At 37.3% G+C, this 27198-nt stretch overlaps 1 protein-coding gene across 2 annotated transcripts; it reads right to left on the minus strand.

Moving 5' to 3' along the window:
* Positions 1–1606: 1606 nt before the first annotated feature.
* On the minus strand, positions 1607–4268 carry LOC131423369 (uncharacterized). 2 transcript variants are annotated; one of them, XM_058572398.1, is made up of 2 exons: positions 3072–4268; positions 1607–2544 (listed from the first exon to the last, which is right to left on the minus strand). In XM_058572398.1, exon 1 carries the CDS (start codon positions 4246–4248, stop codon positions 3115–3117), a length of 1134 nt encoding a protein of 377 aa, XP_058428381.1. In that variant the 5' UTR covers positions 4249–4268; the 3' UTR covers positions 1607–2544; positions 3072–3114. The 2 variants fall into 2 exon arrangements, with proteins under 2 accessions (XP_058428381.1, XP_058428385.1); XM_058572402.1 differs by having other exon boundaries at positions 1616–2544; positions 3072–3149.
* Positions 4269–27198: the final 22930 nt, after the last annotated feature.

The raw sequence follows: 27198 nt of genomic DNA on the forward strand, positions 1-27198 counted from the left end.
ATCTATTTTGGGAAAAATTCTATGTACAATGAGAAGAAGGTAAATTCAGTTGTTTTGGCATGAGTATTCTGTAGATGTTCATCAGGTCCATTTGATCTATATTGTGGTTTAGGTTGGAGATATCTTTATTGATTTTATGATTTGATGACCTGTCTAATGGTGATAAGGGTGTATTGAAATCACCTTTATTTTTGAGTATTATTGTGTTGGGGTCTATGTGGGATTTAATATCATGGAGTATTTTTCCATGTAATTGGGTGTGTTGATATTTTTTTAATAAACTCATCAATGAATTTTTCCCTTCTTTTTTTTTAGAGAGAGAATTTTAATATTTATTTATTTATTTTTTTAGTTATCGCTGGACACAGCATCTTTGTTTGTATGTGGTGTTGAGGATCGAACCTGGGGCCGCATGCATGCCAGGTGAGCACGCTACCGCTTGAGCCACATCCCCAGCCCCGGTGTGTTGATATTTGGAGCAAAAATATTTACAATCGGGGCTGGGGTTGTGGCTCAGCGGTAGAGTGCTCGCCTAGCACGTGTGAGGCCCTGGGTTCGATCCTCAGCACCACATAATAACAAATAAACAAAGTGAAGGTTAAAAAAATATTTACAATCATTATACTTTCTTGTTGAATAGTTCCTTTGGCTAGGATATAGTGGCTTTCTTTGTCTCTTCTGATTAATTGTTGTTTGAAATGTGCTTTGTCAGGTAAGAGAAAAGCTGTTCCTGTTTATTTTCTTGGCCTATATGCATGAAGTATGTTTTGCCTTCCTTTTGCCTTCAGCATATGGATGTCTTTGCCTATGAGTCTCTTGTAAACAGCATGGTTATTTTTAAATTCATTCTGATAATCTGTGCCTTTTAATTTGGGAGTTGATACCCTTCATATCCAGCATTAGTATGGACATGTGTTTGTGTTTTCCTGCCATTTTGCTTTTTTTTTTTTTTTTGCTATATTTAATCCTGTCTTGATTCTCATTTAATGGATTATTCTTCTACTCAGCTTCCTCTATTTTGGGGTTTGGGGAATGTTTTTTAGTTCCTCTATGTGCAATTTATCTTTGAGTATTTGTTGTAGTGCTGGCTTGGTGCTCATGAATTCTTTCAGTTTAGTTCTGTTGTGGAAAACTTTTATTTTCCTCTCAAATTTGAAACTGAGCTTTGCTAACTATAGTAACCTTGGCTGGCAGGTGTTTTCTTTTAGGGATTGGAATATCTCATTTCAGGCCCTCCTTGATTTTAGGATCTGAGCTGAGAAATCAGAAATGAGCTTTATTGGTTTGCTTCTAAATATTACGTGGTGTTTCTCTCTTTCAGCTTTTAGTATTCTTATATTCTATGTTAGGAATTTTGATTATGATATGTCTTGATGAGATTCTTTTTTGACTAGGGCTATTTGGGGTCCTGTAAGTCTCCTGTATGTGAATATCTATCTGACTTCTGAAATGGGAAACATTTTCTGTAACTATTTAATTGAAAATGTTCTTTATGTTTTTAGTTTTTTATATTTTATTTTTTTTAGTTGTAGTTGGACACAATACCTTTATTTTATTTGTTTATTTTCATGTGGTGCTGTGTCACGAGCAGCTTCTCAGCCTTGTCTGGTTACCAGGAGTTCCCTTCCGGATATCTGCACTGGACCCCGGACCGCGACGTACGCGAACACCAAGCACGAACTCGATTGCCTTTTGAAATGCTGGTTTATTCGCACACCACACAAAGCAATACACGAGGTGACTGGCTCACACTGCACGATCTTACTCTCAGGCGATGAGAGTTGATTGTGAGCAAATACATGGAGTTTCCCTCGCGCTTATATACTCTATATGTTTACAACAAACTTGTTTATGTCTAACTTATCTAACATAAGCACACTACCTAGTTACATCATCAACTTATCTAACATGGGCATACTATCTAGTCATCCTATAACCAAAACATGTTTACAACTAAAAAGTTACTTAGTCACTGCAAAGTCCAAAACAAGTCCAAAACAAGTCCTTTTGCTGATTCATGTTGTTTGTTCATCCTTGATGTTTACTCCTGTCATTCCACCCCCTTGATACGGAGGCGCCGATGGTACTGATGGTGCCGATGTATCAAAGCGACAAGTACGGTCCCCTGTCTTAGGTCGTCCATTCGGAAGTTGCCCGTCCTCGGGGAAACGTATGGGCTGTCGCGGCCCTGCAAACCAATCTTCAGATTGGAAGATGCAATCCACGGCATCCATGCAGCCACCGACCACACAGGAGTGCAGAAAAGGCTGAAGCATAGCACGAAACTCACAGCAGAAGGGAGCTTTCACTCTTGGAACGAAAAGTTGTTTCAATCGTAAATAAAGGTCCAAATCCAAATCCTTTACTAGATCCAAATCTATCACCAAATTGTGAACTATCATAAATGGATAATTAACATCTTTTTCAGAGAACATCGGAATTGGAGTCATCCGGTCCTTCCTGAATAATAGGTCGTTCCTCAGCTTGCGTCCTAATATCCGTTTGATGATTATCTGGTCCACAGACATAGTTCCTCAAGAAATTCTATAATATTAACCAATCTTAGGTAAGTGTTGATGGTAATCCACATAAGTCCATAATTTAATAAAGTAAGGCTTACAAATGTTTCTTAAACATATGTCAAATAAAGATCTAGGAACATATGTATTCCTTTGTCTGCATTGCGAATTGATTCTACACAATACAGCATCACCAAATAATAATGATCTATTATAGTTAAGTGAAATAAGTCCATTAACATAAAAAGCACCTGCATTAGAATGTAAGGTTACTAAATCATGATCAGACTTCATCACTTCAGTGAACAGTCCAAATAAAGTCTTAACACACAAATGTATATTATATCTACAATAAACATCACAATGCAAATTATTATCAGAAATACAATTCCAAACATGATTCAAAAACACACACAAAGAGGGCACTTGGCCTTCCAAGGTCCTATCCAGTGGACACCATGGTCCACTGCGTAAGGTTACTAGTCTACATAAAAGAGAAAAACGTTCCTGCCCAAACAGTGTATATGCACTATATAAAAACCATGTATTTACATGAAATTCGATGCAAAGATGACAATTTGCATAGTGCAACTGTTCAGAATAATTCCTCGATCTTTCCGTCCTTTTCCTTCTTGGATTTAATTTCCTTAGTGCCTTTCGCTTCATGGTCCCTGTAATGTTGAAGTTTATCCATTTTAATGTAAGTTCTCTTTCCTGCAGACTTATTAATCTTTAGACAAATCTTAATGCATAATACAAATAATACAAAACAACATACATATAGCAATCCTTCCTTAAGCCAATGGAAAGGGTTCCATCTCATAATGCAACTAATATCTGCATGAACTAATTTTCTAAAGAAACCTACAAAACTACAATCATAAGTATACTGAAAGTCACGCGGAATCAAGTATCCGGAATCAACCAACATTTTAACTTTATGAGTTTCTCCTGAGAATCTTTGGAGAAGTTCAGTAGTTTGATTATGTACTGTCTCAATTTCCTTTCCCAATGAAGCATAAATGGACTTAGCTGCCTCCGTCGCCTTCATCATATGTTTATATTCTTCCGACAGAGGTGGCTGGGGTACAAAAGTATGTAGCCCAAAAGTATGATTAGACAAATAAACCACCTGAGTCAGGACTCGTACATTTCTCGTGTTAGTAAAATTCAAACTCCTAAAAAGATGTTTCTGAACGGTCAAATTCATATGTTCCATCATCATGACATTAGTATGTATATGGCAACCAGCATTCAGACTCAAAGAATCACTATAAGAAATGTTTTGCCATCGTTGAACCATGTACGGTTCAGGATAACAAGACAACATATTAAAATTCCCAAGATCTAACAAAGTAGCTTGAGGCATAGATATAGTTATATCAGAAGTCCTAGGTTCATCTGAGAAAAGATCATAAGCTATAACAGTTGTTTTACCTATCGCATAAGTGGCTTCACTAGGCACATAATATGACATATTGTTCCATTTTAACCAATAAAACTTATCAAATGGTATTATCCAATCTTTACCAATTTTCTTCGGTATAGCCTTAGTTGGATATCCTATTACAACCTTAGATGTTGACATTTGCCATAAATTAATCATACAGATGCCAGTTTCACACCAAGAATCCTTTGTAGGATCTAATATGGTTATAGCTGATGCAGTTTCCATGCCTATGCCAGTTCTAAATAACAGTCTTATTTCTTCTAATCCCGCGGTGATCATTGCCTGTAGATGTTCACACTCCTGAGTTGCCTCCAATTGTTTCATGCGTACGTTCCATGATGCATCCATAGTCTCAATCACCTTACTTAATGAATCAACATGATGTTTCAAAAGTTCCTGTTCTGCAGAAAGTCTTTCCATAAGTAAAGATGTGGAGTGCAGATTTTTAGATAATTGTGAGATAACAAAGTTCTGTTTATTTTGAAGTCCTCGAAGAGCTGAAATTTCCACTCGAAGTTCCTCCGTCATTGCTCCAGCGATTGCTGCCCCCAAAGCTGCTCCGGCCAGGAAAGCGCCAATCGCTGCGAACTGCAAAGGTCTCCGTCCTGCTGCATTTCTTTGAACTGAATAAAACAAATCTGGCAACACAGTAGACTCAAAAGAAGGACATACAGTTTCACCTTTCAACAAATCACTAACAGACAAACGTAACACAATTGGCTGTACTTGTGGTTGTATCAAGAATCTAACTGGCTGATGTAGTAAAGGTAAAAATCCTGGAGCCTCTAAGGTCTTCATAAAATTACCGTCCTTTTCCTTGCGTGGGAAGAGGACTGCTCTTGGGAAATGGGCAGTAACCCATCCCCTGGTTTCATTAAATCCTCCCCTATCGATTAAACAAGGATTCAAAGAGGTCGGTTCCATGTAGCATTTCTGCATATCCATCTTTGTACTATATATAATATGATTACCTGCATGTGCATCAAACACATCAGTATTATTATGTAAAACATCATGTGTTACAATATCATAAAGATTCCAGTCATTTTCACTTCCTGGTAATAACATATACCAGTAATAAGGTAATTTTCCTGGATATATTTTACTAGGCCAAGTAGAGAAATCCATTCCTTGTGTCAACCACCATTTCAGAGTTCTTCTATCTGCTACATCCACATGGTATCTAATTATAGTATCCCAGAGCTGTGCTCTAGGGCACCCAGTCTTCAATGACCAGTAGTCATCAGCATTTACCAGGTAAGTTTCTGTTTTGTAATTCACTAAAGTAACTTCATCCAAATCTGGTGGTACAAATGCAAGAGAATATACTGTTGGATGTAAAGTATAATCCCTCGTTTGTTTTTCCTCATTGCCTAATACAACATTACCACCTTCATAATGTTTGGAAACATTTCCAGTTATATTTACATCAAGAGGAATATCATAGTACGTGGAATCATTATGCATAATAGACCTATGAATACCAATCACATATTGCCATGAATGTGGAAACCATCTGCAAATAGATCTTTCCATAGCTAAACTAACATTTTTAGTGTCCACATAATTAGAATCAACTCCCATCGGGATTGACATATTATGGACATTCACTCTGATTTTGTCATCACTCAAATTAAACACGGGAATCAAAGTCCCAAAGAAATTATCATAAAACTTAAAGGTACAGTCTTCGCATTTATAATAAGGCCACTTTGAAGATTCTCCTTTAGATCCATTATAAGTATAATCTACCTGCAGAAATGTAACATTATAAAAGTGTTTTTCCAAAATATCCTTAGGTGTGACAACCAATACAGGTTGCCAGGACTGATTATCAAACCTATGCCACGTATTATTCACCTCAAGATGCATATGAGAGGCATTCAAATATACAGCATGAAGAGGATTCTGTACACAATTTTGTCTGCTAAAATTATAACACCATGTCCAATTAAATATATTATAATATTGTGTGTAGTTTTTCCACACTGTCTGGTTAACAATGTATTCGTCCACGGTGAATTTATAATCATGTAACCCTGGACTATGCACTCTCTGTCCCAATTTCGGGCCATCCACAATCTCTGAGAGGTCCCATTCATTATTGGCATTTTTAAAGACATACCTCCTTGTTTTGTTTTCAAATAATAGCCATCCAGAGTGATTAAACATTCCAAATTCAGGATGTAATACCCCAGTCGTCCTGTAAACTGGACCCAGCCTACAGGCCTGTGTGTGAATCTTATAAGTTACAGATGAATAATTACCAATTTTATAATAATATCTATATTGGCACCACTTAAGGAAGGTTGAATCAACAGGGAAGCAAACTCTACCAATAAATGCTTGTCCCTGTGTTCGGTTAAGCATATCTCCAAAAATGCTACGGATACAAACATACCCGATTTTATCCTTTATTTTAGGAGGTGTGGCCACGGGTTTAACCAAGTTATGGGTAAATGGCTGTGGTAAAGGGTCGGTCAACACAACAGGTGATCGCCAAGTGGCGGTACCTAAGGTATTGACTTTCCACCAATTATCTATAGTAAGATAAGATTGGTTCCGTATTTCTAAGGATCTATCAGGATTCTGTAGAATCTCGAACTTTCCATATATAGGTAAATTAGGAAAATCCGCTACACAAGATACATAATGGGTATAATTCAAATGAGTTCTGCTTTGCACATCTTCAATATATATAGACATATTCCTTTGTTTAGTGCTCATGGAATCTAGATACTGCTGTAACTCTTTTGGACACCATGTCCCGTAGGGTTCAACTAAAACTTGCGGCCATCTAGGCAATGGCCTAGCTCCTTGTAAATGTCTAGGCAATCCTTTCCACTCATCCAACATTTTCTTAGAATCATTATATGGCAACAAATTTATCCCCAACGTAGTTGTTCGTGGGGTTGTAGTTGTAAATTCACCAGAACCTTCTTCTTCTCCATCATCATATGAAGAATAGTCATATTCTTCATATTCATAATCGAATAAATTATAATCATTCTGTTTGTTGGACACCCAAACCTGAAAAGGCAGTGATGCAACATCCTTTTCTGCTGCTTTTATACATGTAAAGTCATTCTCTTCTGTAGACTCCTCAAAAGTATATACAGTAAGGTTTGGATTATTAAGCACTGCTGCTGTAGCATTATAGCTTTTAACTAAAGGTTTGCCTCCAAGTTTCCTATAATAATACACAAAATGTGGCTTATAAGACCACATATCCATAATCCCAGGTACCAGATGACATCGGAGGGGGTTAGTTTCATATTTATTAGAATATCCTCCATCCGCACTAGATCTAAACATTGGGCTATATACCCCAACTGTATTGATGTCCCAAAAATGGTCACACCCCTTAGGTGCGGAGTATTTGTTATAATGGTGGCAAAATGCATAATTATGATAAAACAGGTATCTAATAGCAGTAAAATTTTGTAGGAATTTGTTACTTTTCCAATATTGTGGTATTACTGCACAAGAATTATTACACTCTTGAAGTGAATGAGTGAAATTAATATAATTAAAGATCCATTCTTTGTAAGAATGCTTGGTCAGGTTAATGTTCCTGATACCAAAATAATATGGAGTTGTAGTAGTAAAAGTAGTGGGAGTTGTAGTTTGATTTCCCATTACTGAATAGAACTGCAGGGCTATCAAAAGTAGCAAAAATAGCAAAAGTAACAAAGTCCTAGGTGCCATTACCAGAAACATAGTGTATAATTAAGTACATAACAGGGTAGCAAATCCCGTACCAACAATTTATGATTCACGTTAATAAAACAAGTAGAACCATTCAAAAGAGCTGTCTGCCATTCGTTACAATAAAAATATCCACCCAAAAACAAGCAAGAATATACAATCAGGATAATAAAGCATATGTTAAACCAAACACACAAACGTTTACCTAGTGACAACATCTTGGCTTTTTACTAATCTGAGGTCCCCTTTTCCAGTTGATACCCATAGGGTATTTCCTTGTCCGTGTGATACAATCTCACCTTTAATCACAGAGTTATCTTTTCTGTTACGTATCCACACCTTATATGGTCTTATATTATCTGGGTTTGGGTCCCCGTCTGCCTGCACATCGATGTCCTTTTGGAATGTTTCCTCAAAGGGTGATCTCCTGTGCAGTCTTTGCCTAGAATTAAGTTCAAAAACTGCAATCAGTATTGCCTTGTCAAATGGCACATCTTGTCCTATCTGCCACAATTTAGTCTTTAATAATCCATTGAACCTTTCAATATTTCCTGCTGCTTGTGGATTATAGGCCAAGTGAAAATCCCAATTAATTCCTAAAACGTCAGCTAATTTCTGAACATTTCTACCAGTAAAATGAGAACCCTGATCAGAAGTCACATTCCAAGGACATCCATATGCTGCACACCAGCTCCAAATAGTTTTCATAGTAGAGCTTTGATCTGCATGTCTACTTGCACATGCATGTCCCAATCCGGTACTACAATCTACCATAGTACACACATATTTTCCATTCTGCAAAGGACCAATATAATCAATTTGTACCTTCTCATTAAATCCTCTAGGGGATGGTCTATTGTGGGGTGGATCTCTCCGGAAACGTTGCACCGAGGATGCACATAGTTCACATCCAGATATCGCACGCTTACATGCTCCCCAGGTAACTTTTATATTTCTGCCCTGAAACCACTGGAACATTCCATGTGTTCCAATATGTCCTAATTCCTTATGCAATTGTCGGATCTCATCCTCCGAAATATCAGCATTCAATTCAGGAAGTTTTATATGCCAATTTGGGTCACGTTTCAACCGAATCTTTGTATCTGTTTTATCTAATATTTTCCAAGGGGCCTTATTCACCAATTTTAGCCCTTCGGAATCAAATTTACTCAATTTGTCTGCCACATCATTAAATTTAGATATTTCATCTGTACGTCCTGTGTGAGCATCAACGTGCGCTATCTTTACATGTATAGGTGCCTCCGCAAGAAATTTCCAAATATGTATTCCCCATACATCTTTTCCATTAATTTTATAATCAGATTCCTTCCACTTTGCAGACCATATGGCAATACCATTACAAACTGCCCATGAGTCCGAAAAAACGTGTATATACTTTTTCTTTTCATGGATAGATTGTTCAACGGCCAATTTTACTGCACAGAGTTCTGCTAACTGTGCTGAGGCATCCGAGCCTTCCTTCACTAAGATCTTATTATCACTTGGTCGATATGCCACAGCTTTCCATCTAGTGATATTTCCTACTACTTTACTTGATCCATCTGTGAACCATGCATTTTTATGAGAAGCAACTGCCCCCCATCTTCCAATAGGTTGTGTCTTTGGTTGTTTAACCTCTACCGGTACTTCTACCATAGGCTGAGCAAAAACTAATTCTGATAACCTTAATGTCTTATTATTCCCTGACACTGTTGCATCATTAATTATAGTTAACAAATACCATTTCCATTTCAACACTTTTTGTTCCATGGGTAAACCTCTAAAGTCTTCCTCCTTAGTTCGTACCCAATCCAAAATTGGTATCTGAGTTCTTAATGTAACTACTCTATTAGTTAAAACAAAACCTAGACTCTGTACTGCCGTATAAGCTGTCCACACTGTTTTTTCAAAGAAAGAGTACTTGTTTTCGGAAAAAGGAAATCTTTTGGAGTAAAACCCAACTGGTTTAGTCTGACTATTACTTTTAGTATATATGCCCCAATTTCCAAAGTCATTGGCATATATTATATCAATTACAATTTCTTCACCAGGTTGAGGTACATACAATTGGGTATATGTCTGAACATATTCCTTAGCTAATTCTAATGACTTTTTCTGTTCCGGTCCCCATACAAAGTCCGCAGCTTTCCTGCATACCCTGTGTATTGGAGCCAGAATCATTTGCAAATATGGAATATGTAATCTCCAATATCCCAAAATGCCCATCACCTGCTGAGCCTCTGTCTTGGTTTTTGGTGACTGTAAAGCCAAAATCTTATTTATCACTGCATCCGGAACCTTAGGTCCTTCTGTAGTCCACACCATCCCCAGATACTTAACTGACGTGGCTGGACCCTGAATTTTATCAGGATTGATGGACCATCCTTTTGACTTCAATAATGTAACTACCTCGTCCTTTACCTTATTTAACTCGGTCATATCTTTCCCAGCAATTAATATATCATCTACATATGACCATAACTTAGTAGTTCCTTTATCTTGAAAATCCTTTAACGTTTCTTGTAAAGTTACATGTGCTATAATTGGGCTATTTTTATATCCTTGTGGTAACCTCTTAAACCTATATTGTACTGACTCCCAAGTGAATGTAGTCAATTCTCTACTCTTAATATCTAATGGGATAGCGAAAAACATATCACTCAAATCTATAGCACAAAAACAAGTAGGTGAAAAATTTCTAATTTGAGCATAAATGGACTCTACATCTGGGAGAGTACCTGGCATAGAGGGGGTTACTTTATTTATATTCCTATAGTCTACCGTCAATCTCCACTTGCCATTAGGTTTCATAACAGGCCATACTGGACTGTTATATTTAAATGATGATGCCTTTTCTATTATATCTTTTTCCAACATTTCCTTTATTGTGGTGCTAATCTCTTCATGTCCTCCTTTAATAGGATACTGTTTAGTAAATACTGGTGGAGTATGGGGCAATTTTACTGGATCAATCTTTACTTGACTTAAAATTTTTGTTTCAAAACACTTCAATCTCTTCAAAGGTAACCATTCACCATATAATAACCTGAGTTCCTGAATTCCTAATACTCCATGTGGAACTTTGCCTACCAATACTTGTATTGTATAATCCAAATCATATATTTTAAATGTTACCCATTCTTTTCTCATTTCTGCACTATGTCCAGATACTCCTTGTACTATAACTTTTTCCTTAGCTGGTTTATTATTTACAAAATCATCTCTGACTATTGTTACCTCGCTTCCCGTATCTATCAGGAAGGAGTCTGTATATTCTTGATTATCAACTATAAATTTTAATTGTATGAACGGCCGGGTGTCTGGCCGTTTTGCCATCTGGGTGTTCCAAACCTCTGCATTGTTAAACCAAACCTTCTTCTTTGGCCCTGCACCTGACTTCCTCGCGGTACCGGCCTTTGTGGGTTCATTCTCCTTCCTATCTGTCTGTTGTTTACAGCAACATTTCCTTGTGTCCAGGCTTGTCCTGGTCGCACCTTTCTCCAGTCTTTGCCATTTCCCAACATATTTCTGTTTCTTGGGAGGCTCCGCTGGCCAGGCGGGCCTCCCAAACGGAAGTTTTTTGTCTGGTAACATTTAATATTTCCGTTACCATTTGTTGGAAAACAGACTGGGTTTCGGGCTTTAGCTTGAAATGACATTGCAGCTTGAAATGACATTTTGTGCTCTTGTTGTAATTCTCGATGTTGCTTTAAGAACTCAACTACATCCCATAGGGTGTTGGCTCCAGCTAGCATGGTTGCCAACATCATTCTATGCTGTTCTGGTGCCCCTTTTATAATTATTCTCCTAAGCGCGGCTGTTAAGTGAGCACTTAAAGGGGATCCTTGAAACTGATTATAAATTTTGCTAAAAATAGCTAACTTCTTTACTATCTTAATCCCTTCACTGGGATTCTTCCACTGTACCTGGCCTTCAAAGACACCCCAATCTATATGTGGGATGGCCTCTGCCCAGGCTATTGCAATCCAATCCCAAAGTGTGCGTACCCTGTCAGGTTCCTCTTGTATAATCTTTGCCAAAGTGTCCGCAACACTCGGATTGTCTATCTGGATATTAACCACCTGCATCTCCTTGCCTGCGAGTCTTATAGACTCGCCTCCCTTACTATGAATTGTAAACAAAAAGTCTCCGTCGGTCTGACCTTTCTGTGAAAAATCTTGCCTTAACTGAACCATTTCAGGTCTAGTTAAGTCCCTAGTTTCAATAACTTGTTCCAACCCATCTGGGCGTCCCCGTCCGGGTGTGGATGTTTTAATTACTGAAACTGGCATGCTGGCCTTATCAGGAGCTTCCAGTTGGTTCAATATATCTTTCAAAAATGGGTTATTACTTCCATTTTTAAGGGCTTCTTTTACTAACCTTTTGCCTCTTAGCCTGTCATCATCTATATCATCTATAATTTTACATAATATTCCCGGGATTTCTTTCTTGTCAGCCCGTTCCATTATGGGCTTGACGGTCTGAGGATTACTTAATGTTACCTCAACTGTGGTTCCTTTCTGGAACTCAGGCATCTTTGCCTGAACAATTCTTTCAATACCTCGCCATGGCGATTGAGATTTTAATTCCTTTTGCTCGAGCTTTAGTTCTCCTATTCTACATTTCTGCCTAAATCTTTTTATTACTTCCTTGAAGCCCATGTTGCTATTTTTAAGAGGATCCTCAGTTTAGCTATATGAATTTTCCAAGCAATAAACCCGTTTGTTTCTATCTTATAAGGTATCTGACTTATTCCCTGATGCCAGCTATATAGTGCCCAATTTTCTATCCTTTCCTTAAGCCACCCCATGCACAGGGACCACCGTCCTCCTAAGGATTTTGGTGGGGGCACTCCCCTTTCATTCCACCTTCAGCCTAGACGCCGGACGATCACGGTCATTCTAGGTTTTCAGTAGAAGAAATTGTGCATTGCCATGTGGGTTATATTTACCTGCTCCGGAGCTCTTCTTCCGTATCCTGCCGACTACGCCAACTGTCACGAGCAGCTTCTCAGCCTTGTCTGGTTACCAGGAGTTCCCTTCCGGATATCTGCACTGGACCCCGGACCGCGACGTACGCGAACACCAAGCACGAACTCGATTGCCTTTTGAAATGCTGGTTTATTCGCACACCACACAAAGCAATACACGAGGTGACTGGCTCACACTGCACGATCTTACTCTCAGGCGATGAGAGTTGATTGTGAGCAAATACATGGAGTTTCCCTCGCGCTTATATACTCTATATGTTTACAACAAACTTGTTTATGTCTAACTTATCTAACATAAGCACACTACCTAGTTACATCATCAACTTATCTAACATGGGCATACTATCTAGTCATCCTATAACCAAAACATGTTTACAACTAAAAAGTTACTTAGTCACTGCAAAGTCCAAAACAAGTCCAAAACAAGTCCTTTTGCTGATTCATGTTGTTTGTTCATCCTTGATGTTTACTCCTGTCATGCTGAGAATCAAATCCAGGGCCTCACATGTGCTAGGCAAGTACGCTACCACTGAGCCACAACCCCAGCCCATGTTTTTAGCTTTTATCTCCATGTTATTTTCTATCCCAATGATTCTCATATTTGGTCTTCTCTGTATGAATCTTTTGATGTACAAAAGATTCATACACCTGTAACTCAGGTAACCAAGGGGTGCGACCTGAGTTACCTCTCTGATTGTTCCTCCTTGGGTCCTGGTTGATGGTTTTGGGCTTTTGTCTCTTCTTTGAGTTGGGGTAATATCAGGGAACATTTAGTTCAGCAGCAGAATCTCAAACCTGTGAGCTTTTAATGTCCCTGTAGGTTCCCAGCACAACACCGAATGGTATAAAATAAACAACAGTAACAACTATTCCAAACAACAAACAATACACAGTGTTAAAGTAAATACCTAGTTCCAACTACAACATCTTCAACATTAATTTTCACCAATAAAGAGGACTGGTGAGTTCAGCAAGTGAATAATTGTTCAGTAAAAACAATAGCCATGAACTGGATTTGGTTTTAAAGCAAATATCAGCTCTCAACTATATCATCCACAGTAGTAATGATTGTATTAGCATTAATGGTGGTGGCAAGAGGTTTAGAAACCAAATATTTCTGAGAAATGGTTAAAATAAATTTAATTAGGGGGAAAGGATATGTGTTAGGAAAATAGAAAAAACACCACAATTTCAAAAATGAACAGAGAATACAGAAGAGATGTATCAGGTGTTTATATGGAAGAGGGAGAAAAATAGAGCAAGCAAGAATTTGGGAGAGAAGGAGAGAGAACAATAGACTTTGGCCATTAGCAGGAGAAGATAAGAGAGAGAGAAAAGAGAAATATATTAAAATAATACAAAATCAAACCAAAATATACAATCCAGAACACCAGAACCCTCAAAAGATTATGCTAGGAAAAAATAATTACATTAAAAATGCTAAATATGAGAGAAAAGAAACAAATAAGTGTATGTATATATGTCCCTGCACCAATCAGCACAGCCTGAATTCACAAAAACTTACACACACACACACACACACACACGGAAAGAATAAAAAAAAATTAAAAATTAAAAAACTAAGAATCCAAAATAAGTGAAGAACGAAGCAAATTTCTCCACTGAAGGGGTCAAAATAGTTGAGAGTTTGGATGGTTGTTCTCTGTTTTCAACAGTCTTTCTTCCCAATTCTTCTTGAATTATGTACTGATAGAGCAAGGGGTGGGGATTGTTAACCACTTCCTGTTTTTTTTTTTTTTTGTTACTCTCTGAGCTGCCAGTTTAAGATTGAAGTCATTTGCTATAAGATTCAGCTTCCCTTCTCAGCAGTATGAGGTGGGATGGATTAGGACGTACAGTCAGTTAGCATTTTGTCCACTTGGACCAGATTAGTGCACTCCCAGGTATATTTGTGCAGAGTTCTGTAAGGGGAGTTCAGTAGGAGATGTTGAGGTCTAAATCAGTCCCATGGGACTTTGTTGGTTGGTGCTTTCTTTGAAGAGACTAGATTGACCTGCTCCTGGGACTAGACAGTAGTCTGTCTCTTCTGCAGGTATGATTCTCTGGAGCCTCCGAAGAAATCCACTCATGGGGCAGTGTGTCTGATCATTCATTCACTGCTGCCCAGAAGCACAGCCCTTCCTGGGATTAGTCCCTGAGTGTATTCATACACACACACACACACACACACACACTCCACCCTCCCCCACACTCTGGGCCCACTTTAGTTTGTCCAGTGAGCTTCCAGACACAAAGGAGAAGCACATGGGGCTCCCCTTCACCCTTCCAGCTTGAATGCTGCTGGGTACATTCATTCACATTGTTCCATCAGGCCCATTCTAGGTTACTCAATAGGCACCTGCTGAGATATTGTGGCTTTGTGTTTCTGTTTTATTTATTTATTTTTCTGATCTTCCATCACCCTGTGGTGTGCTTGCCCCAACATGGTTCCTACCTTAGCTCTCTATGGCCAGTAGAGATTCAGAGGGCACTTCTCAAACAGTGCAGCCTCTGGATCAGTTAAGATTAGGCAGCATTTTTTTTTTTTGTACTGAGGATTTAACCCAGGGGTGCACAACCACTAAGCCACATCCCCGGCCCTTTTTACATTTTTTTTTTTTGAGACAAAAGTTTCCCTAAGTTGCTGAGGCTGGCTTTGAACTTGCAGTCCTCCTGCTTCAGTCTCCCAAGCTTCTGAGATTACAGGTGTGCACCACTGCTTCTAGCTTAGACAGCATTTTCCATCTCAGGTTTCTTTGTACCTAGACTATGTTCCCCGACCCTCTGTCTGTGGTGAATCCATACTGGTGGCTCACATGGGGCCACCAGGTCTGCTCTGATGTATTATTTCTTCTTTGTTTATTGTACCCAAATATCTGAATCCCTAAGCTGTTTTGGGTGTCCAATATTAAATTTTAGTGAAATCTACTTTATTGTCTCATGCCACAGCACAGCTTGGGATGCAGCTTCTCTCTACTCTACCATTTTTGTCCTAGAAAAAGTTGTTCTGATTTCTTTAAAGTGTTCTTTAGTCTCCTATCATCTTATTTTATTTGTGTTGTGTTAATCACGAAATCCAGAAGAACCTAATTTACATGTTGTGAACCTGCATAACTATAATGGCTATTTTTACTGCTTTGATAAGATAACTAATACTCATAGTGAATATTATTTCCCATTTGTTATTTGTATAAAACCATTCATTAAAGCTCTTGTATTGGCAAAATTCTCCCTCATGAAGCAGAGTTTAAAAGTTGCCACACTGGAGAGATTTTAAACACTGTGATTTGGACTTTGAGGCAGAGCCTGCTGTGGGTATATACGCCACAGAATAGTGTGTTAGGAAACTCAGGCTGCAGTGGAGGCTGGGTTTTAGGTCATGGAGGAATTCTTGTTTGGTTCAAAATATCTAGACATGGCTCTGATCCAAGCTAGTACATATGATGTTCTTATTAAAAGTAGTGGAATTGATCCCAAGGAGACTAACTCCCTGCCTGTAGGTACATATTTTGATTTGGTGTAGTTCTGTAAAACTTCTTTGTGGTCCAAGGAGATGTTCCACTATATGATATATGATGCTTGCTATATATACCAACTATTTTCATAAAATGATTGAATCTCAGTTGGAATGGAACTTAAATCACCCAGTTCAATTCTTTACTATCTGGTGCATAAACGACTTCTATTAAGTCCCAGAAAAAATGACCATCCAGACTCTAACTTAATTCCTTCAGAAACAAAGAATTTAGTCTTCATAATCTAGTTCATTTTATTTTACAGACAGTGCTAATTAGTACAATGATATATTTCATAACGTGTCAAATACATTTCTTTATAGTTTTCATCATTAGACATTGTTCTTGGGATGACAGAACAAGCCTGCTCCTTCTTCCCAATAACAGTTTATTAAAATATTTAAAAAACAAGTCTTATTTTTTACAACTCTTTCTCTCTAGACTAAACAAGTTCAATTCCATCAAATATTTCTCATGTGACAGTTTTTTTGGCTTCTTCACCAACCTCAATTACATTAGTATAGATATATCATACTTTGTCAAAGTCCCTCTTAGAGTGTGATATGTCAACTAAATATCATACTGCAAATATTTTCTTGTCCAACTGAGTAGAACAAGCCCCTTCCTTGATTTGAACACATTTTTAAATGTAAAATAGCTCACTTTTGTTTTTTTTTTTTTAATGATGGACTTCATTCTTTTTTTTTTTTTTTGTCAATGGGTCTTTATTTTATTTATTTATATGTGGTGCTGAGAATCGAACCCAGTGCCTCACACATGCTAGGCAAGTGCTCTGCCCCTGAGCCACAACCCCAGCCCACTTTTCTTTCTTTTCTCTCCTTTTTTTTTTACATTTCTTGGCAATCACATACATGCATTCATTTTTCAATTGTTGTCAGCTAAATTCCTGAAACTTTTTCATACAAATTTAAGTCATGTTTTGCCCATAGTTTATTAAACATTTGTGTATATACATACACACACATACATATATACACACATACATATATATACACACATACATACACATATACCTCCTAAGTTCTGATTGCTATATGGCAAATTTGAAGGTGTATAAATCAACCTGGTGTTGACTTTTACAACTATACTTCAAGATTCTACTTTATTCCTATTTAATTTTACCTCTTTCAATTCTGCCCATCACATTGGCCTATTGATATCACTAGATCCAGTTTGTATTGCCATCACATTCAGTGCATTCCCTAACTTCATATACCCTGTACATTATAACAAATTACCCTTCATGTCCTTATCAAAGTCCATGATAACAATTTTGAAAAGTTCTTAAAATTTGATTCTGCAGAAACAAATTTCTACCCACTTCACTTTACCTTGCCCTATTAATGACTCTGATTTTATCAGTATTTTTAAATCACTCTGGCTCATTGAATCTTTCAATCTTCATTTATATTTATATTTTTAAAAATCCTCCTGTTAATTTTTCTACTATATAGTTAAGTCTTGCCTATTAATCTCATTTTTCTTCTACACACATTTTTATTTTCTCTGGATATTAGGCATTGTTCTATTTTATTGCAGTTTTAAAATTCTGTACTGTTGTAAATTATATGTGACATAAAATTTAACATTTAACCATTTTAAGTGTACAGTTCAGTGACATTAAGTAGGTTCACTCTGTTGTGCAACAATCACCACTATCCATCTGTACAATTTTTTCATATTTCCAAACTGAAACTCCTTACCAATTAGACAATAATTTTCCTTTTCTTCCCTACCCCAGCTCCTAGTAACTATCTCTCTACTATTTGTCTCTATGTATTTAACCCTCTAGGTAGTCCATATAAGGGGAATCATACAAAATTTGTTCTTTTGTGACTAGTTTATTTCACAGCATAATGTCTTCAAGGCTTCACCACATTGTAGGATGCATTATAATTTCCTTCCTTTTAAAGGCTGAATAATATTCCAGTGTGTCTATATGTCATATGTTGTGTGTCCATTCATCCAGAATGAACTCTTGGGTTACTTCCACCTCTTTTTTCCTTCTTAGAATTTTTTAAAAGTATGTTTTTAGTTGTTGATGGTCCTTTATTTTATTTTGTTTGTTTATATTTGGTGCTGGAAATCCAATGCAGTGCCTCACATGTACAAGGCAAGCATTCTACCTCCGAGCTACAACTCTAGCCCCTACTTCCACCTCTTAGTATTGTTAATAAAGCTGATATGAATATATGTGCCAAACTGTCTGTTTGAATCCCTGATTTCAATTATTTTGGTTATACACACAGAACTGGAACTGCTGGATCAGATAATAATTCTACATTTAATTTTTTGAAGAACCTCCATATTGTTCCATAGCAGCTATATCATCTTACATTCCTACTAAAAGTGCACAAGGATTCCAACTCATTCTTTTCTTTTATTTCCTTCTTTTTTTAAAAAAAACACTATTCTAATGAAGATGAAATGGTATTTCATTGTGGTTTTGATTTTCATCTCCATAATGATTAGTGATATCGAGCATCTTTTCTAAACATAAGATTATTTAATCTGATAGAAGTTTACTTCTTCCTTTCCAATTTGGATGCTTTTAATTTTTTTTAAAGAGGAGTAATTATTTGCACACTGTATGTCTTACTTTTCCAAGTACATACATTTTATTTTTTATTTAAAATTATTTGTAACTGATACATAAAAACATAAAATTATACAAATGAATGGGGTAATATGTGATATTTTGATACATGTATATATAGTTTCATGTTTAAGTCAGATTAAACAAATCTACCTACTCCAAGATTTCAATTTTTTTTAAAAAAGTTTTTTAGTTGCCTTTGTTTTCGTGTGGTGCTAGGATCAAACCCAGTGCCTCACACTTGGGAGGCAAGTGCTGTACCACTGAGCCACAACTCCAACCCAAGTATTTCAAATTTTAAGTGCTAAAAACTTTCAATATACTTTCTTCTAACTTTTGAAGCATGTAGATCATTATTATTATCTATAGTTTCCCCACTATATAAAAGCACACCTGAAGTTAAGGCTTCCAATAGTAACAGTAGCTATCCCTTCATCCCTCTTGTATCTCCAGTCTTTGATAACCATAATTCCACTCTCAAATTCTGTGAGATCAGCTTTTTTAGATTCCACACATGATTGAGATCATGCAGTACTTATCTTTCTATGCCTGGCTTATTTCACTTAACATACTGATCTCTTATATAGCCCATGTTATTGCAAATGACAAGATGTCATTCTTTCTATGAGCGAATAGTATTCTATTGTATACATACCATAATTTCTTTATCTATTCATTAATTGATAAACATGTAGGCTGTTTCCATTTCTTAACTATTTCAAATAATTCTTCAATGAATATGAAATGTGGATATCCTTAACATACTTATTTCCTTTGGCAATATAACCAGTAGTGAAATTGCTGGATGATATGGTAGTTATATTTTTGAGGCAACTTCACTACTTTCCATTATGGTTATGGTAATTTACATTACCAACAATGGTGTGCAAGGGTTTGCTTTTCTCCATATCCTCACCAGCACTAGTTTTCTCCAGTTATTTAATAATAACCATTCTTACAGAATGAGATAATACTGTGGTCTTGATTTGCATTCTCCTGGTGATTAGTGATGTTTAGCATTGTTTCATAAACCTGTTGGCCACTTGTAGATCTTCTTTTGAGAGATGTCTATCTTTATTTTATTAATTTGTTTTTGCTGTGCTGGGGATTGAACCCATGGCCTTGCACATGCTTGACAAGCTCTCTACCACTGAGCTACATCCCAGCCCTATTTCTCAGTTTTCAATTGTGTAGTTTGTTTTTCTAAGTTTATATATATATATATATATATATATATATATATATATATATATACACACACACACACACACTCGTGTGTATAAGATGAATGTATATATATACATATGTAAATACATACTCATATATACACATACTAAATATTAATTCTTTGTTAGATGAATAGTTGTTGGCAAATATTTTCTCTCATTCTGTAGGTTGCAATTGTTCTGTGTTAATTGTTTGCTTTCATGAACAGGAAAAATTTTGTTGGAGGTAATTCTATTTGTCTGTTTTTTCTTTTGTTTCCAATGCTTTTGTGGTCTTATTCCAAAATCCTTGCCATTACAATGTCCTAAATCATTTCCCCTATGTTTTGTCCCACTAGTTTCTTTGTTTTCGGGCTTATATTTAAACCTTGAATTCATTTTGAGTTGGTAATTTTTAACTGGTGAGAGATAGGGACCAGTTACATTCTTCTGCATATGGATATCAAATTTTTCTAACATCATGTGTTGAAAAGACTATTCTTTCTTCAATGTGGGCTCTTAGCACTTGTGTTTAAAATCAGTTGGCTGTAGATATGTGGGTTTACTTCTAGGCTCTCTATTCTACTAAATTGCTTTATGCGTGTTTTTATGACATTCCTGTGATGTTTTGATTACTATAGCTTTGTAGTATGTTTTGAAGTCAGGTAGTGTAATATTTCCTCTGCTTGATCTTTTTGCTCAAACGACATTAGTCATTCAGTGTCTTTTGTGCTTCAACACAAATTTTATAACTCTTTTTTTTTCTAGTTATTTGAAGCATTCATTGAGAGTTCTCCCATATTTGGTCAGTTTCTGGCACTTTATTTTGGCTGTTAGGTAAAGTCATGGTTTCTTGAAAACTCTCAATGCTTGTTCTTATGCAATGTCATTTGGGTATCAAAGGATCATATATTTATTCCAGTCTTCTTAATCCGTCTTTGTGCTTATCTTTTCAGAAATTCTAAATAAGCTGTTTATTTTCTCTGAGTCTGTAGTCACTTCCACTATTTCAGCACTGGATGCTGCCCAAGTGCTGTTTTACCAGGGGGTTCCTGTTCCTATCTTGTCACTATTTCAGTACTAGAGGGGTATTCATGCCTGTGTTTTCCCAAATACACTGTTGGTATGTTATTCAGAATGAATGAGGAGAGTACCTGGAAAGAATAGTCCTGGGTACGCCTGGGTCCCTTGTCCACTGTTACTAGTCTGTAGTCAGATATTACAGGATTCTTTCTGACTCTTGGTATAGTCAACATGGTTGGACAAGACACAATATTATTTATTATACTTATTACCACCAATGCCACCAATCTGTGTTGTATCTTGAGCTCAAAGCCTTCCCAGATCAGCACAGAAGTGGGTTAAGTCCAAGGTTCATGCTGCTATGGGCTGTCCATGACTGAATTGGACTCATGGCTCAAGACCACAGCAAACAGTCATAGGTGATGCTAGCTGGAATAGGAGTTTAATATCCTAGGGTTGTGTGTCTTCCCCTGGCACTGGAATTGTTCCATAGGCAGGCCTGGAGTAGGGGTTGTTATGACCTGCTTAGTGTTAGGTTTCAATACAAATTCCAGGGCAAAATCTTCTGCTTACTACCCTGTCCTATGCCCAATAAATGGAGCCTTCTGACACTATTCTCCCTGAGGTTGGGGTAGTGTTGGTGAAGGCAGTCATTTGAAAACCAAGGTTTATGCTAGATGGGGTTATTTCTGAGTCTCATCTGCAAGGACTGCATGCACCCAAAACATAAGTTCTCTTCTATTGACTACTGATTCCTCAGGCAGTTCTAGAGTTCTATCTGTGAGCACTGACTTGGTGATAGGTGTGCTGCCAGAGGTTAGAGGATGGATGGTCAAGATGGTTCCTTGGCCAACAAAGATGAAACTGAGCTGAATCACACCCAAGTCTCACAGACACAGGGGTTTCCAGAATCTCAGGAGGAAGGCAGATATATTTCAGGCCTAGTCCAAGGCGGTTTATGATGAAACTACAACTCAGGTCTTTTCCACCAATACACAGGTATTCATGTGATAGTGGAATTGGCTAGAGGCTCTGTGAGCTCTGGCCTATGTATGGGGCCTTTGGTCTCTAGTGGGTGTTTGGTCTCACACGAATGGATCTGGTGTTGCATGTACTCTGAGACCAACTCCTGTGCTAACTTTCATGTCCTGCTTGCCAGTGGCTGGAGGCCTGATGCTTACTGTGCTGCCCAAGGTGGAAGGAGGGGTAGTGGGGGCAGTCATCAGTCTGGTCCAAAACAGTTCCAACAGATCAGTGGATGGGTATTGATAGGTGTTGTGGAGCTTTGGCCAGTACCGAGTTTCACAATGAAGGCCTGGTACTGGGGTTCAAGTTCTAAGGCCTGCACTTAACTCTCTCTCCCTTCCCCCCACACAGGAGGTATTGAAAGGATAAAAGAAACTGAAGTTAAAGACCAGGCATTGTAAAGCTTCTAAGCTGCAAAGCCTGAGTTAAAATGTAAAAGACCAGGTATTGTTAAGTTCCTATGCTACACTCAAAACCTGAAATTCCTGTAGCTGTTAGGACAATTCACGGGACTGCCCAGTAGATATTCCCCCTGACCATTTAGTTGTTAAATAACCTGGGCCCTGTGCAGTTTGGCACGTAGGCATTCAGGGCCCAAACCAATCAGTTTAAATGTGTACCCCGCTTTAGGACTAACCTATCACCCCCGCCCGACCTGTTCCCGCCAATAAATGTACTAATCATGTTCGAGAGTTGTTGTTTGATTTTCCCGCACCTCATGATGATTTGCTCTGATGTATGCAAAGCCTCCGCCCTCCCCAAAAAGTGTACTTAAGCACTACTTAACCCCTGCTCGGGGCTCTTGGCCGCTCTCCCTTCTTGAGTGAGCATGGAACCCCAGCATGCTGGATCCTTAATAAACCCCCTTTTGCGGTTGCATGAGTCGGTCTCTTGGTGGTCTCTTCCTCCATCATTCACTGGTCCCTTACAGTATCTCTTTCTGAGCTAGGCTGCTTAAGAGTTGGGGGAGGTGTGATGCAGGCAACTCTTGTCTTCCTGCCTTCTTCAATGTGTTTTTTCCTTTTGTTATACTTAAAGCAGGTACTAAGGTCTTTTACCTGATTTCCTTACCTCTGGCTATGGCTGTTTGCTGTGTGAATAGCTGTTTACTTTGAAGTGACTGTGGGAGAAATTGCCAGAGGCTCTTAACTCAGCTGCCATCTTTCTCTGTCTCTATATCAGAGTTTTTCAAATCCATATATACGGACATTTCATTCTCTACCTTTCATTTTAAGTGTTTTGGTAAGTTTCTTCTTTGCCTCAACTGTTATCAATTCCTCAGGCATCTATAATGTTAAACATTTGCTACAAATTGTTTCAACAAATACTGTTAAGAAGGTTGTTTACCCCAAGCAGGCTGAGTCAGGTCAAAATATGACAAGCACCATGAATGGTGGTTCCTATGGAACTGCTAGATAGGTCAGAAAGTGATGATTTTGTGTAGATGGAGCTTTGTAGAACCTTTAAATCCATTCTGTTTCCTCCATGGAGTGCTGGGTTTCATGCCTACCATGATTATAAGGCTAGGCCATTAGTTTTCAAGGCTTCCATAAAGTTTGGAAGAGGGAGATGGGAATAGGGCAAGTTTGTATGCCACAAAGTTTTCTGTTCTTACCTAGAATCATCTATGAATGCATGCTCCTTTGTTTCAAGCCCTTTGTTAATTTTCAGAATTATGAAAAAAGTTGATTTTGATACTTTTTGCTAGTTTTTTTTGATGCTTTTTTGGAGGGGCAGATTTGTGTAAGACTTTACTTCACTTATTCCAAAGTCAGTTTTCCTTGAAATACTCTTGAATTGTCCAACCTCATCTTCCCAGACTCACCCTCCTTAAAAGGAAAGTTATGGAAAATAAATAACTACATTCTGGTTGACTTTATACATTGACATTTGCACATGTGAAGTTTTCTGAAGACTCCTCTTTCTTGAAATAGAACCTCTATTTGATCAGAGATTCTGAAATGCCACCATTATAAATTAAATAATTTGAATTAAAGCATTATGTATTTAGGAGTATATTAGTATTTTTTCAATTGGAGTGAGCTTGTGAAAGTAAATAATATCATTATTAATTATTAACCATAAGTGTTATTATTAGAACTGATTAATTGATTGAGTAGAGTCAGGAGGTTTAACTCAACAGTTTAAATGACAACTACATTGGTCTCTAGGAGAAAAATGGGCAGGTTTAGTTCTTATTTACATTTCAAAGTTGGTGAAGCTAATGTTTAGATGCTATTCCTCTTTTTTAAATTAGCTTTTTATACCTTTATTTTATTTATTTTTATATGGTACTGAGGATCGAACCCAGGGCCTCACACATGCTATGCAAGCGCTCTACCTCTGAGCCACAACCCCAGCCCCAAGATGCTATTCCTCTGTTATCTTCCAAATTTTTCTTTTTTCCACTGTGTTTTTGCTACAGTCTATTTCAAAATCCATTGCCGTAGGGTAAACTCCACAAGGCCTTCACTATTTAAAAGTGGTTGTGTTACTAAATTATCTTGTAAAGTTAAAAAATTATCTTTCTCTTAATGATATATGTAAAGAAATCAATATAATTAAATGCAATGGTTTTCTGACACTGTGCCTTGTTTTGGCTTCTTGCTTAAGCTTGCACTTCCTTTCTCATTTTCCACCCCACCCCATTTTCAGCTAGAGATGCCAATTCGAAGAGTTAGTCATGTTAACACAGCCATCGCCATCATGTCTTTCCTAAAGGCAAGCACCACCTGTTATTTTGTGTTTCTAGAAATTACTTGTTCAGGGAAGTTGTCATATTTTTTCTTCTGTGAAGAAACTTTAGCCAGTAGTGGATGAGAACCCTTGGCACAAAGGTTTGCTTCTTCTAATTTGGGAACGGGTGAGTGTAGAGAAATGAGCGGTCAGTCATTAATTTCAATTCACACTTGACATCACTTAATACTAAATTAACAGATGGAGGGGGAGGCAGAAATAGAAACTGATTTCAAGCACAGAAATTCTTGATATGGTAATATAAAAATTTTTACCTTAATTATTTTATGCAAATCAGGGTTTCATCTGCTTAAAAAACGTTTGGATCTGTAACAGCTATGCATATCATTTAAATGTAGCAATTGTTTTTAACTTTGACATTATAATGTTTCTGTAAGTTCAATCCTCAGAATTTGTTGCTTTTATAGACTGAACAAAATTTTATTGTTCTAATTAAAAATAAATAAACTTGAAATGAAATTACAACAACAATTTATCAGTTTACACCTGAATTCCTCAGCCAAGCATTCAAAGTCCTTTTAGGAGTTCCCTTCATATATAGTTTTGTACTTCTCTCTTCCCAACCCTGCCCCCCCCCAAAAAAAAAAAAAAACTCTTGCTTCAATTTACCTTGATCCTATATCAACTTTCCAACATATTGCATTTCCCACTAAAAACATTGTAAAAATAGAAGTGTCTTTGGGTACTGGGAAGCAGCAGAGCTCTGGGTGACAGGAGATAGGGACAGTGTGGGGGGAGGTGATACCAAAGAACTGGGCAGTGGGCAGAAATACATACTTGAAATTCTTCCCACTTTGGCTCTCTATAAAATAGTTCCAGAGAGCAAAGAAACCTAGAGTTTAATTTTGCATTAAATACCTTAAAACATGCTACTGAATATCTCCATTCAGATTATCCTGTTTAGGGAGAAACCCTCTAAAATGTATTGCCATATTAGTTGGTTATGTGCTTCTACTTACATCACATGTGTTAATTGGAGTCTAAAACATTCAGACCAAAAGTATGTGTGTCCTAGAAACCAAGTAGAATAACAGTTTGTTGCTAAGCTGAAGGAAACAGCTCCATTTTGGCCATTTGGCATCTCACACCAAATGTTGAATTACTTCCCTGCCCCTTGTTCTTGTACATGTGAAACAAATCATAATAATTTACCATATATTTGGTCTGAGATTCCCTTGTTCACACAACAACGAATTTTGTGTATTTCCTGGCTTCTGTTAGACCGGAGTAGAAATAGGGATTTTCGTAGGTTGGATTGAATGAAGACACCATGGGAAGGCTTTATACACTTTCCATTAACAGAAGACTTGAATGATAATAACAATTTTTTATATTTGCATCAAACTTTTGAGGTTTCCAAAGAACATTATTTGGCTTGATTCCCCCCAGCAACCTTGTGACAAGATAAATGTTATTAGCCACAGTTCACTTATGGGGCACCAAGGTATAGGGTTGGTTCAAGTATGACAGTGGTTCAAAATGACATACCAAATGGTAGATCTAAAAGTAAAATCTAGGTCTCTTCTGTCACAACTTGTCACAATCTCATTTCTTCATTGCTATATTATAATATGAGATATTAGAAGGTATTGTGCAGTCTCTATACCTTTTTTTCTGCCCCAGGTATTTTTTTCTTTTGTTATATATTTTGTAACATTTACCTGCCTGAGACAGATTTGTAAGAAGTTACTTCAATAGGCTCCACTTCTTCACAAATTATCCCATTCAAATATTACCCAAATAACCACTCTCAAAGCATATTTCTTGAAGTTTAGTTATAGTTTTTAATTTTAGTTTCTATTGTATATTTAACTTATATTTTATATTTTTAACTTTTGTATTTAGCTAAAAACACATAAGATAAAATGTATTATTGTTGTAAAGTTCCAGAGTATGAGATCCTGCCCAAAAGTGCCACAGGACTTAAGAAAGAGAGGAGGACAAATCCAGAATTGCAGAAAGTACAATTTATTGGGGGATATACTGACAGAAGCATGGTCCTGGGTGGCAGCAAGACCAAGAGGATCACTATAATTTGAGTCAAAAGCAAGGGCACATCTATTGTTCATGACAGAAGTGATTTCATTCTAGCTGGAATGTATTTGGTTTATTTTAAAGCGATATCAGTCAGTCACATTCCTAGAGCCAGGGTCCATTTGTAAAGCTCCATGTACCACTTTAATGGTTTTGTCTACTTTTAGTATGTTGGGAAAGTATAGAAGAAAAACCAACTAGAGTTACTCTGGGACGATCATGGTGGTGATGACTCAAGATGTCTATAGTCATACCAAGCTGAATCAACACAACTACTGTAAACATCTCTAAGTGTACAGTTTAGTAGAATTAAGTGTATTCACATTGGTATGCAATCATTTGCCAGAAAATTTT

Source organism: Marmota monax, unplaced genomic scaffold (genome assembly GCF_021218885.2).
Source record: "Marmota monax isolate L192 unplaced genomic scaffold, Marmota_monax_Labrador192_F-V1.1 WCK01_AAM20220418_F8-fsc00258, whole genome shotgun sequence".
NCBI classification, from domain to species: domain Eukaryota; kingdom Metazoa; phylum Chordata; class Mammalia; order Rodentia; family Sciuridae; genus Marmota; species Marmota monax.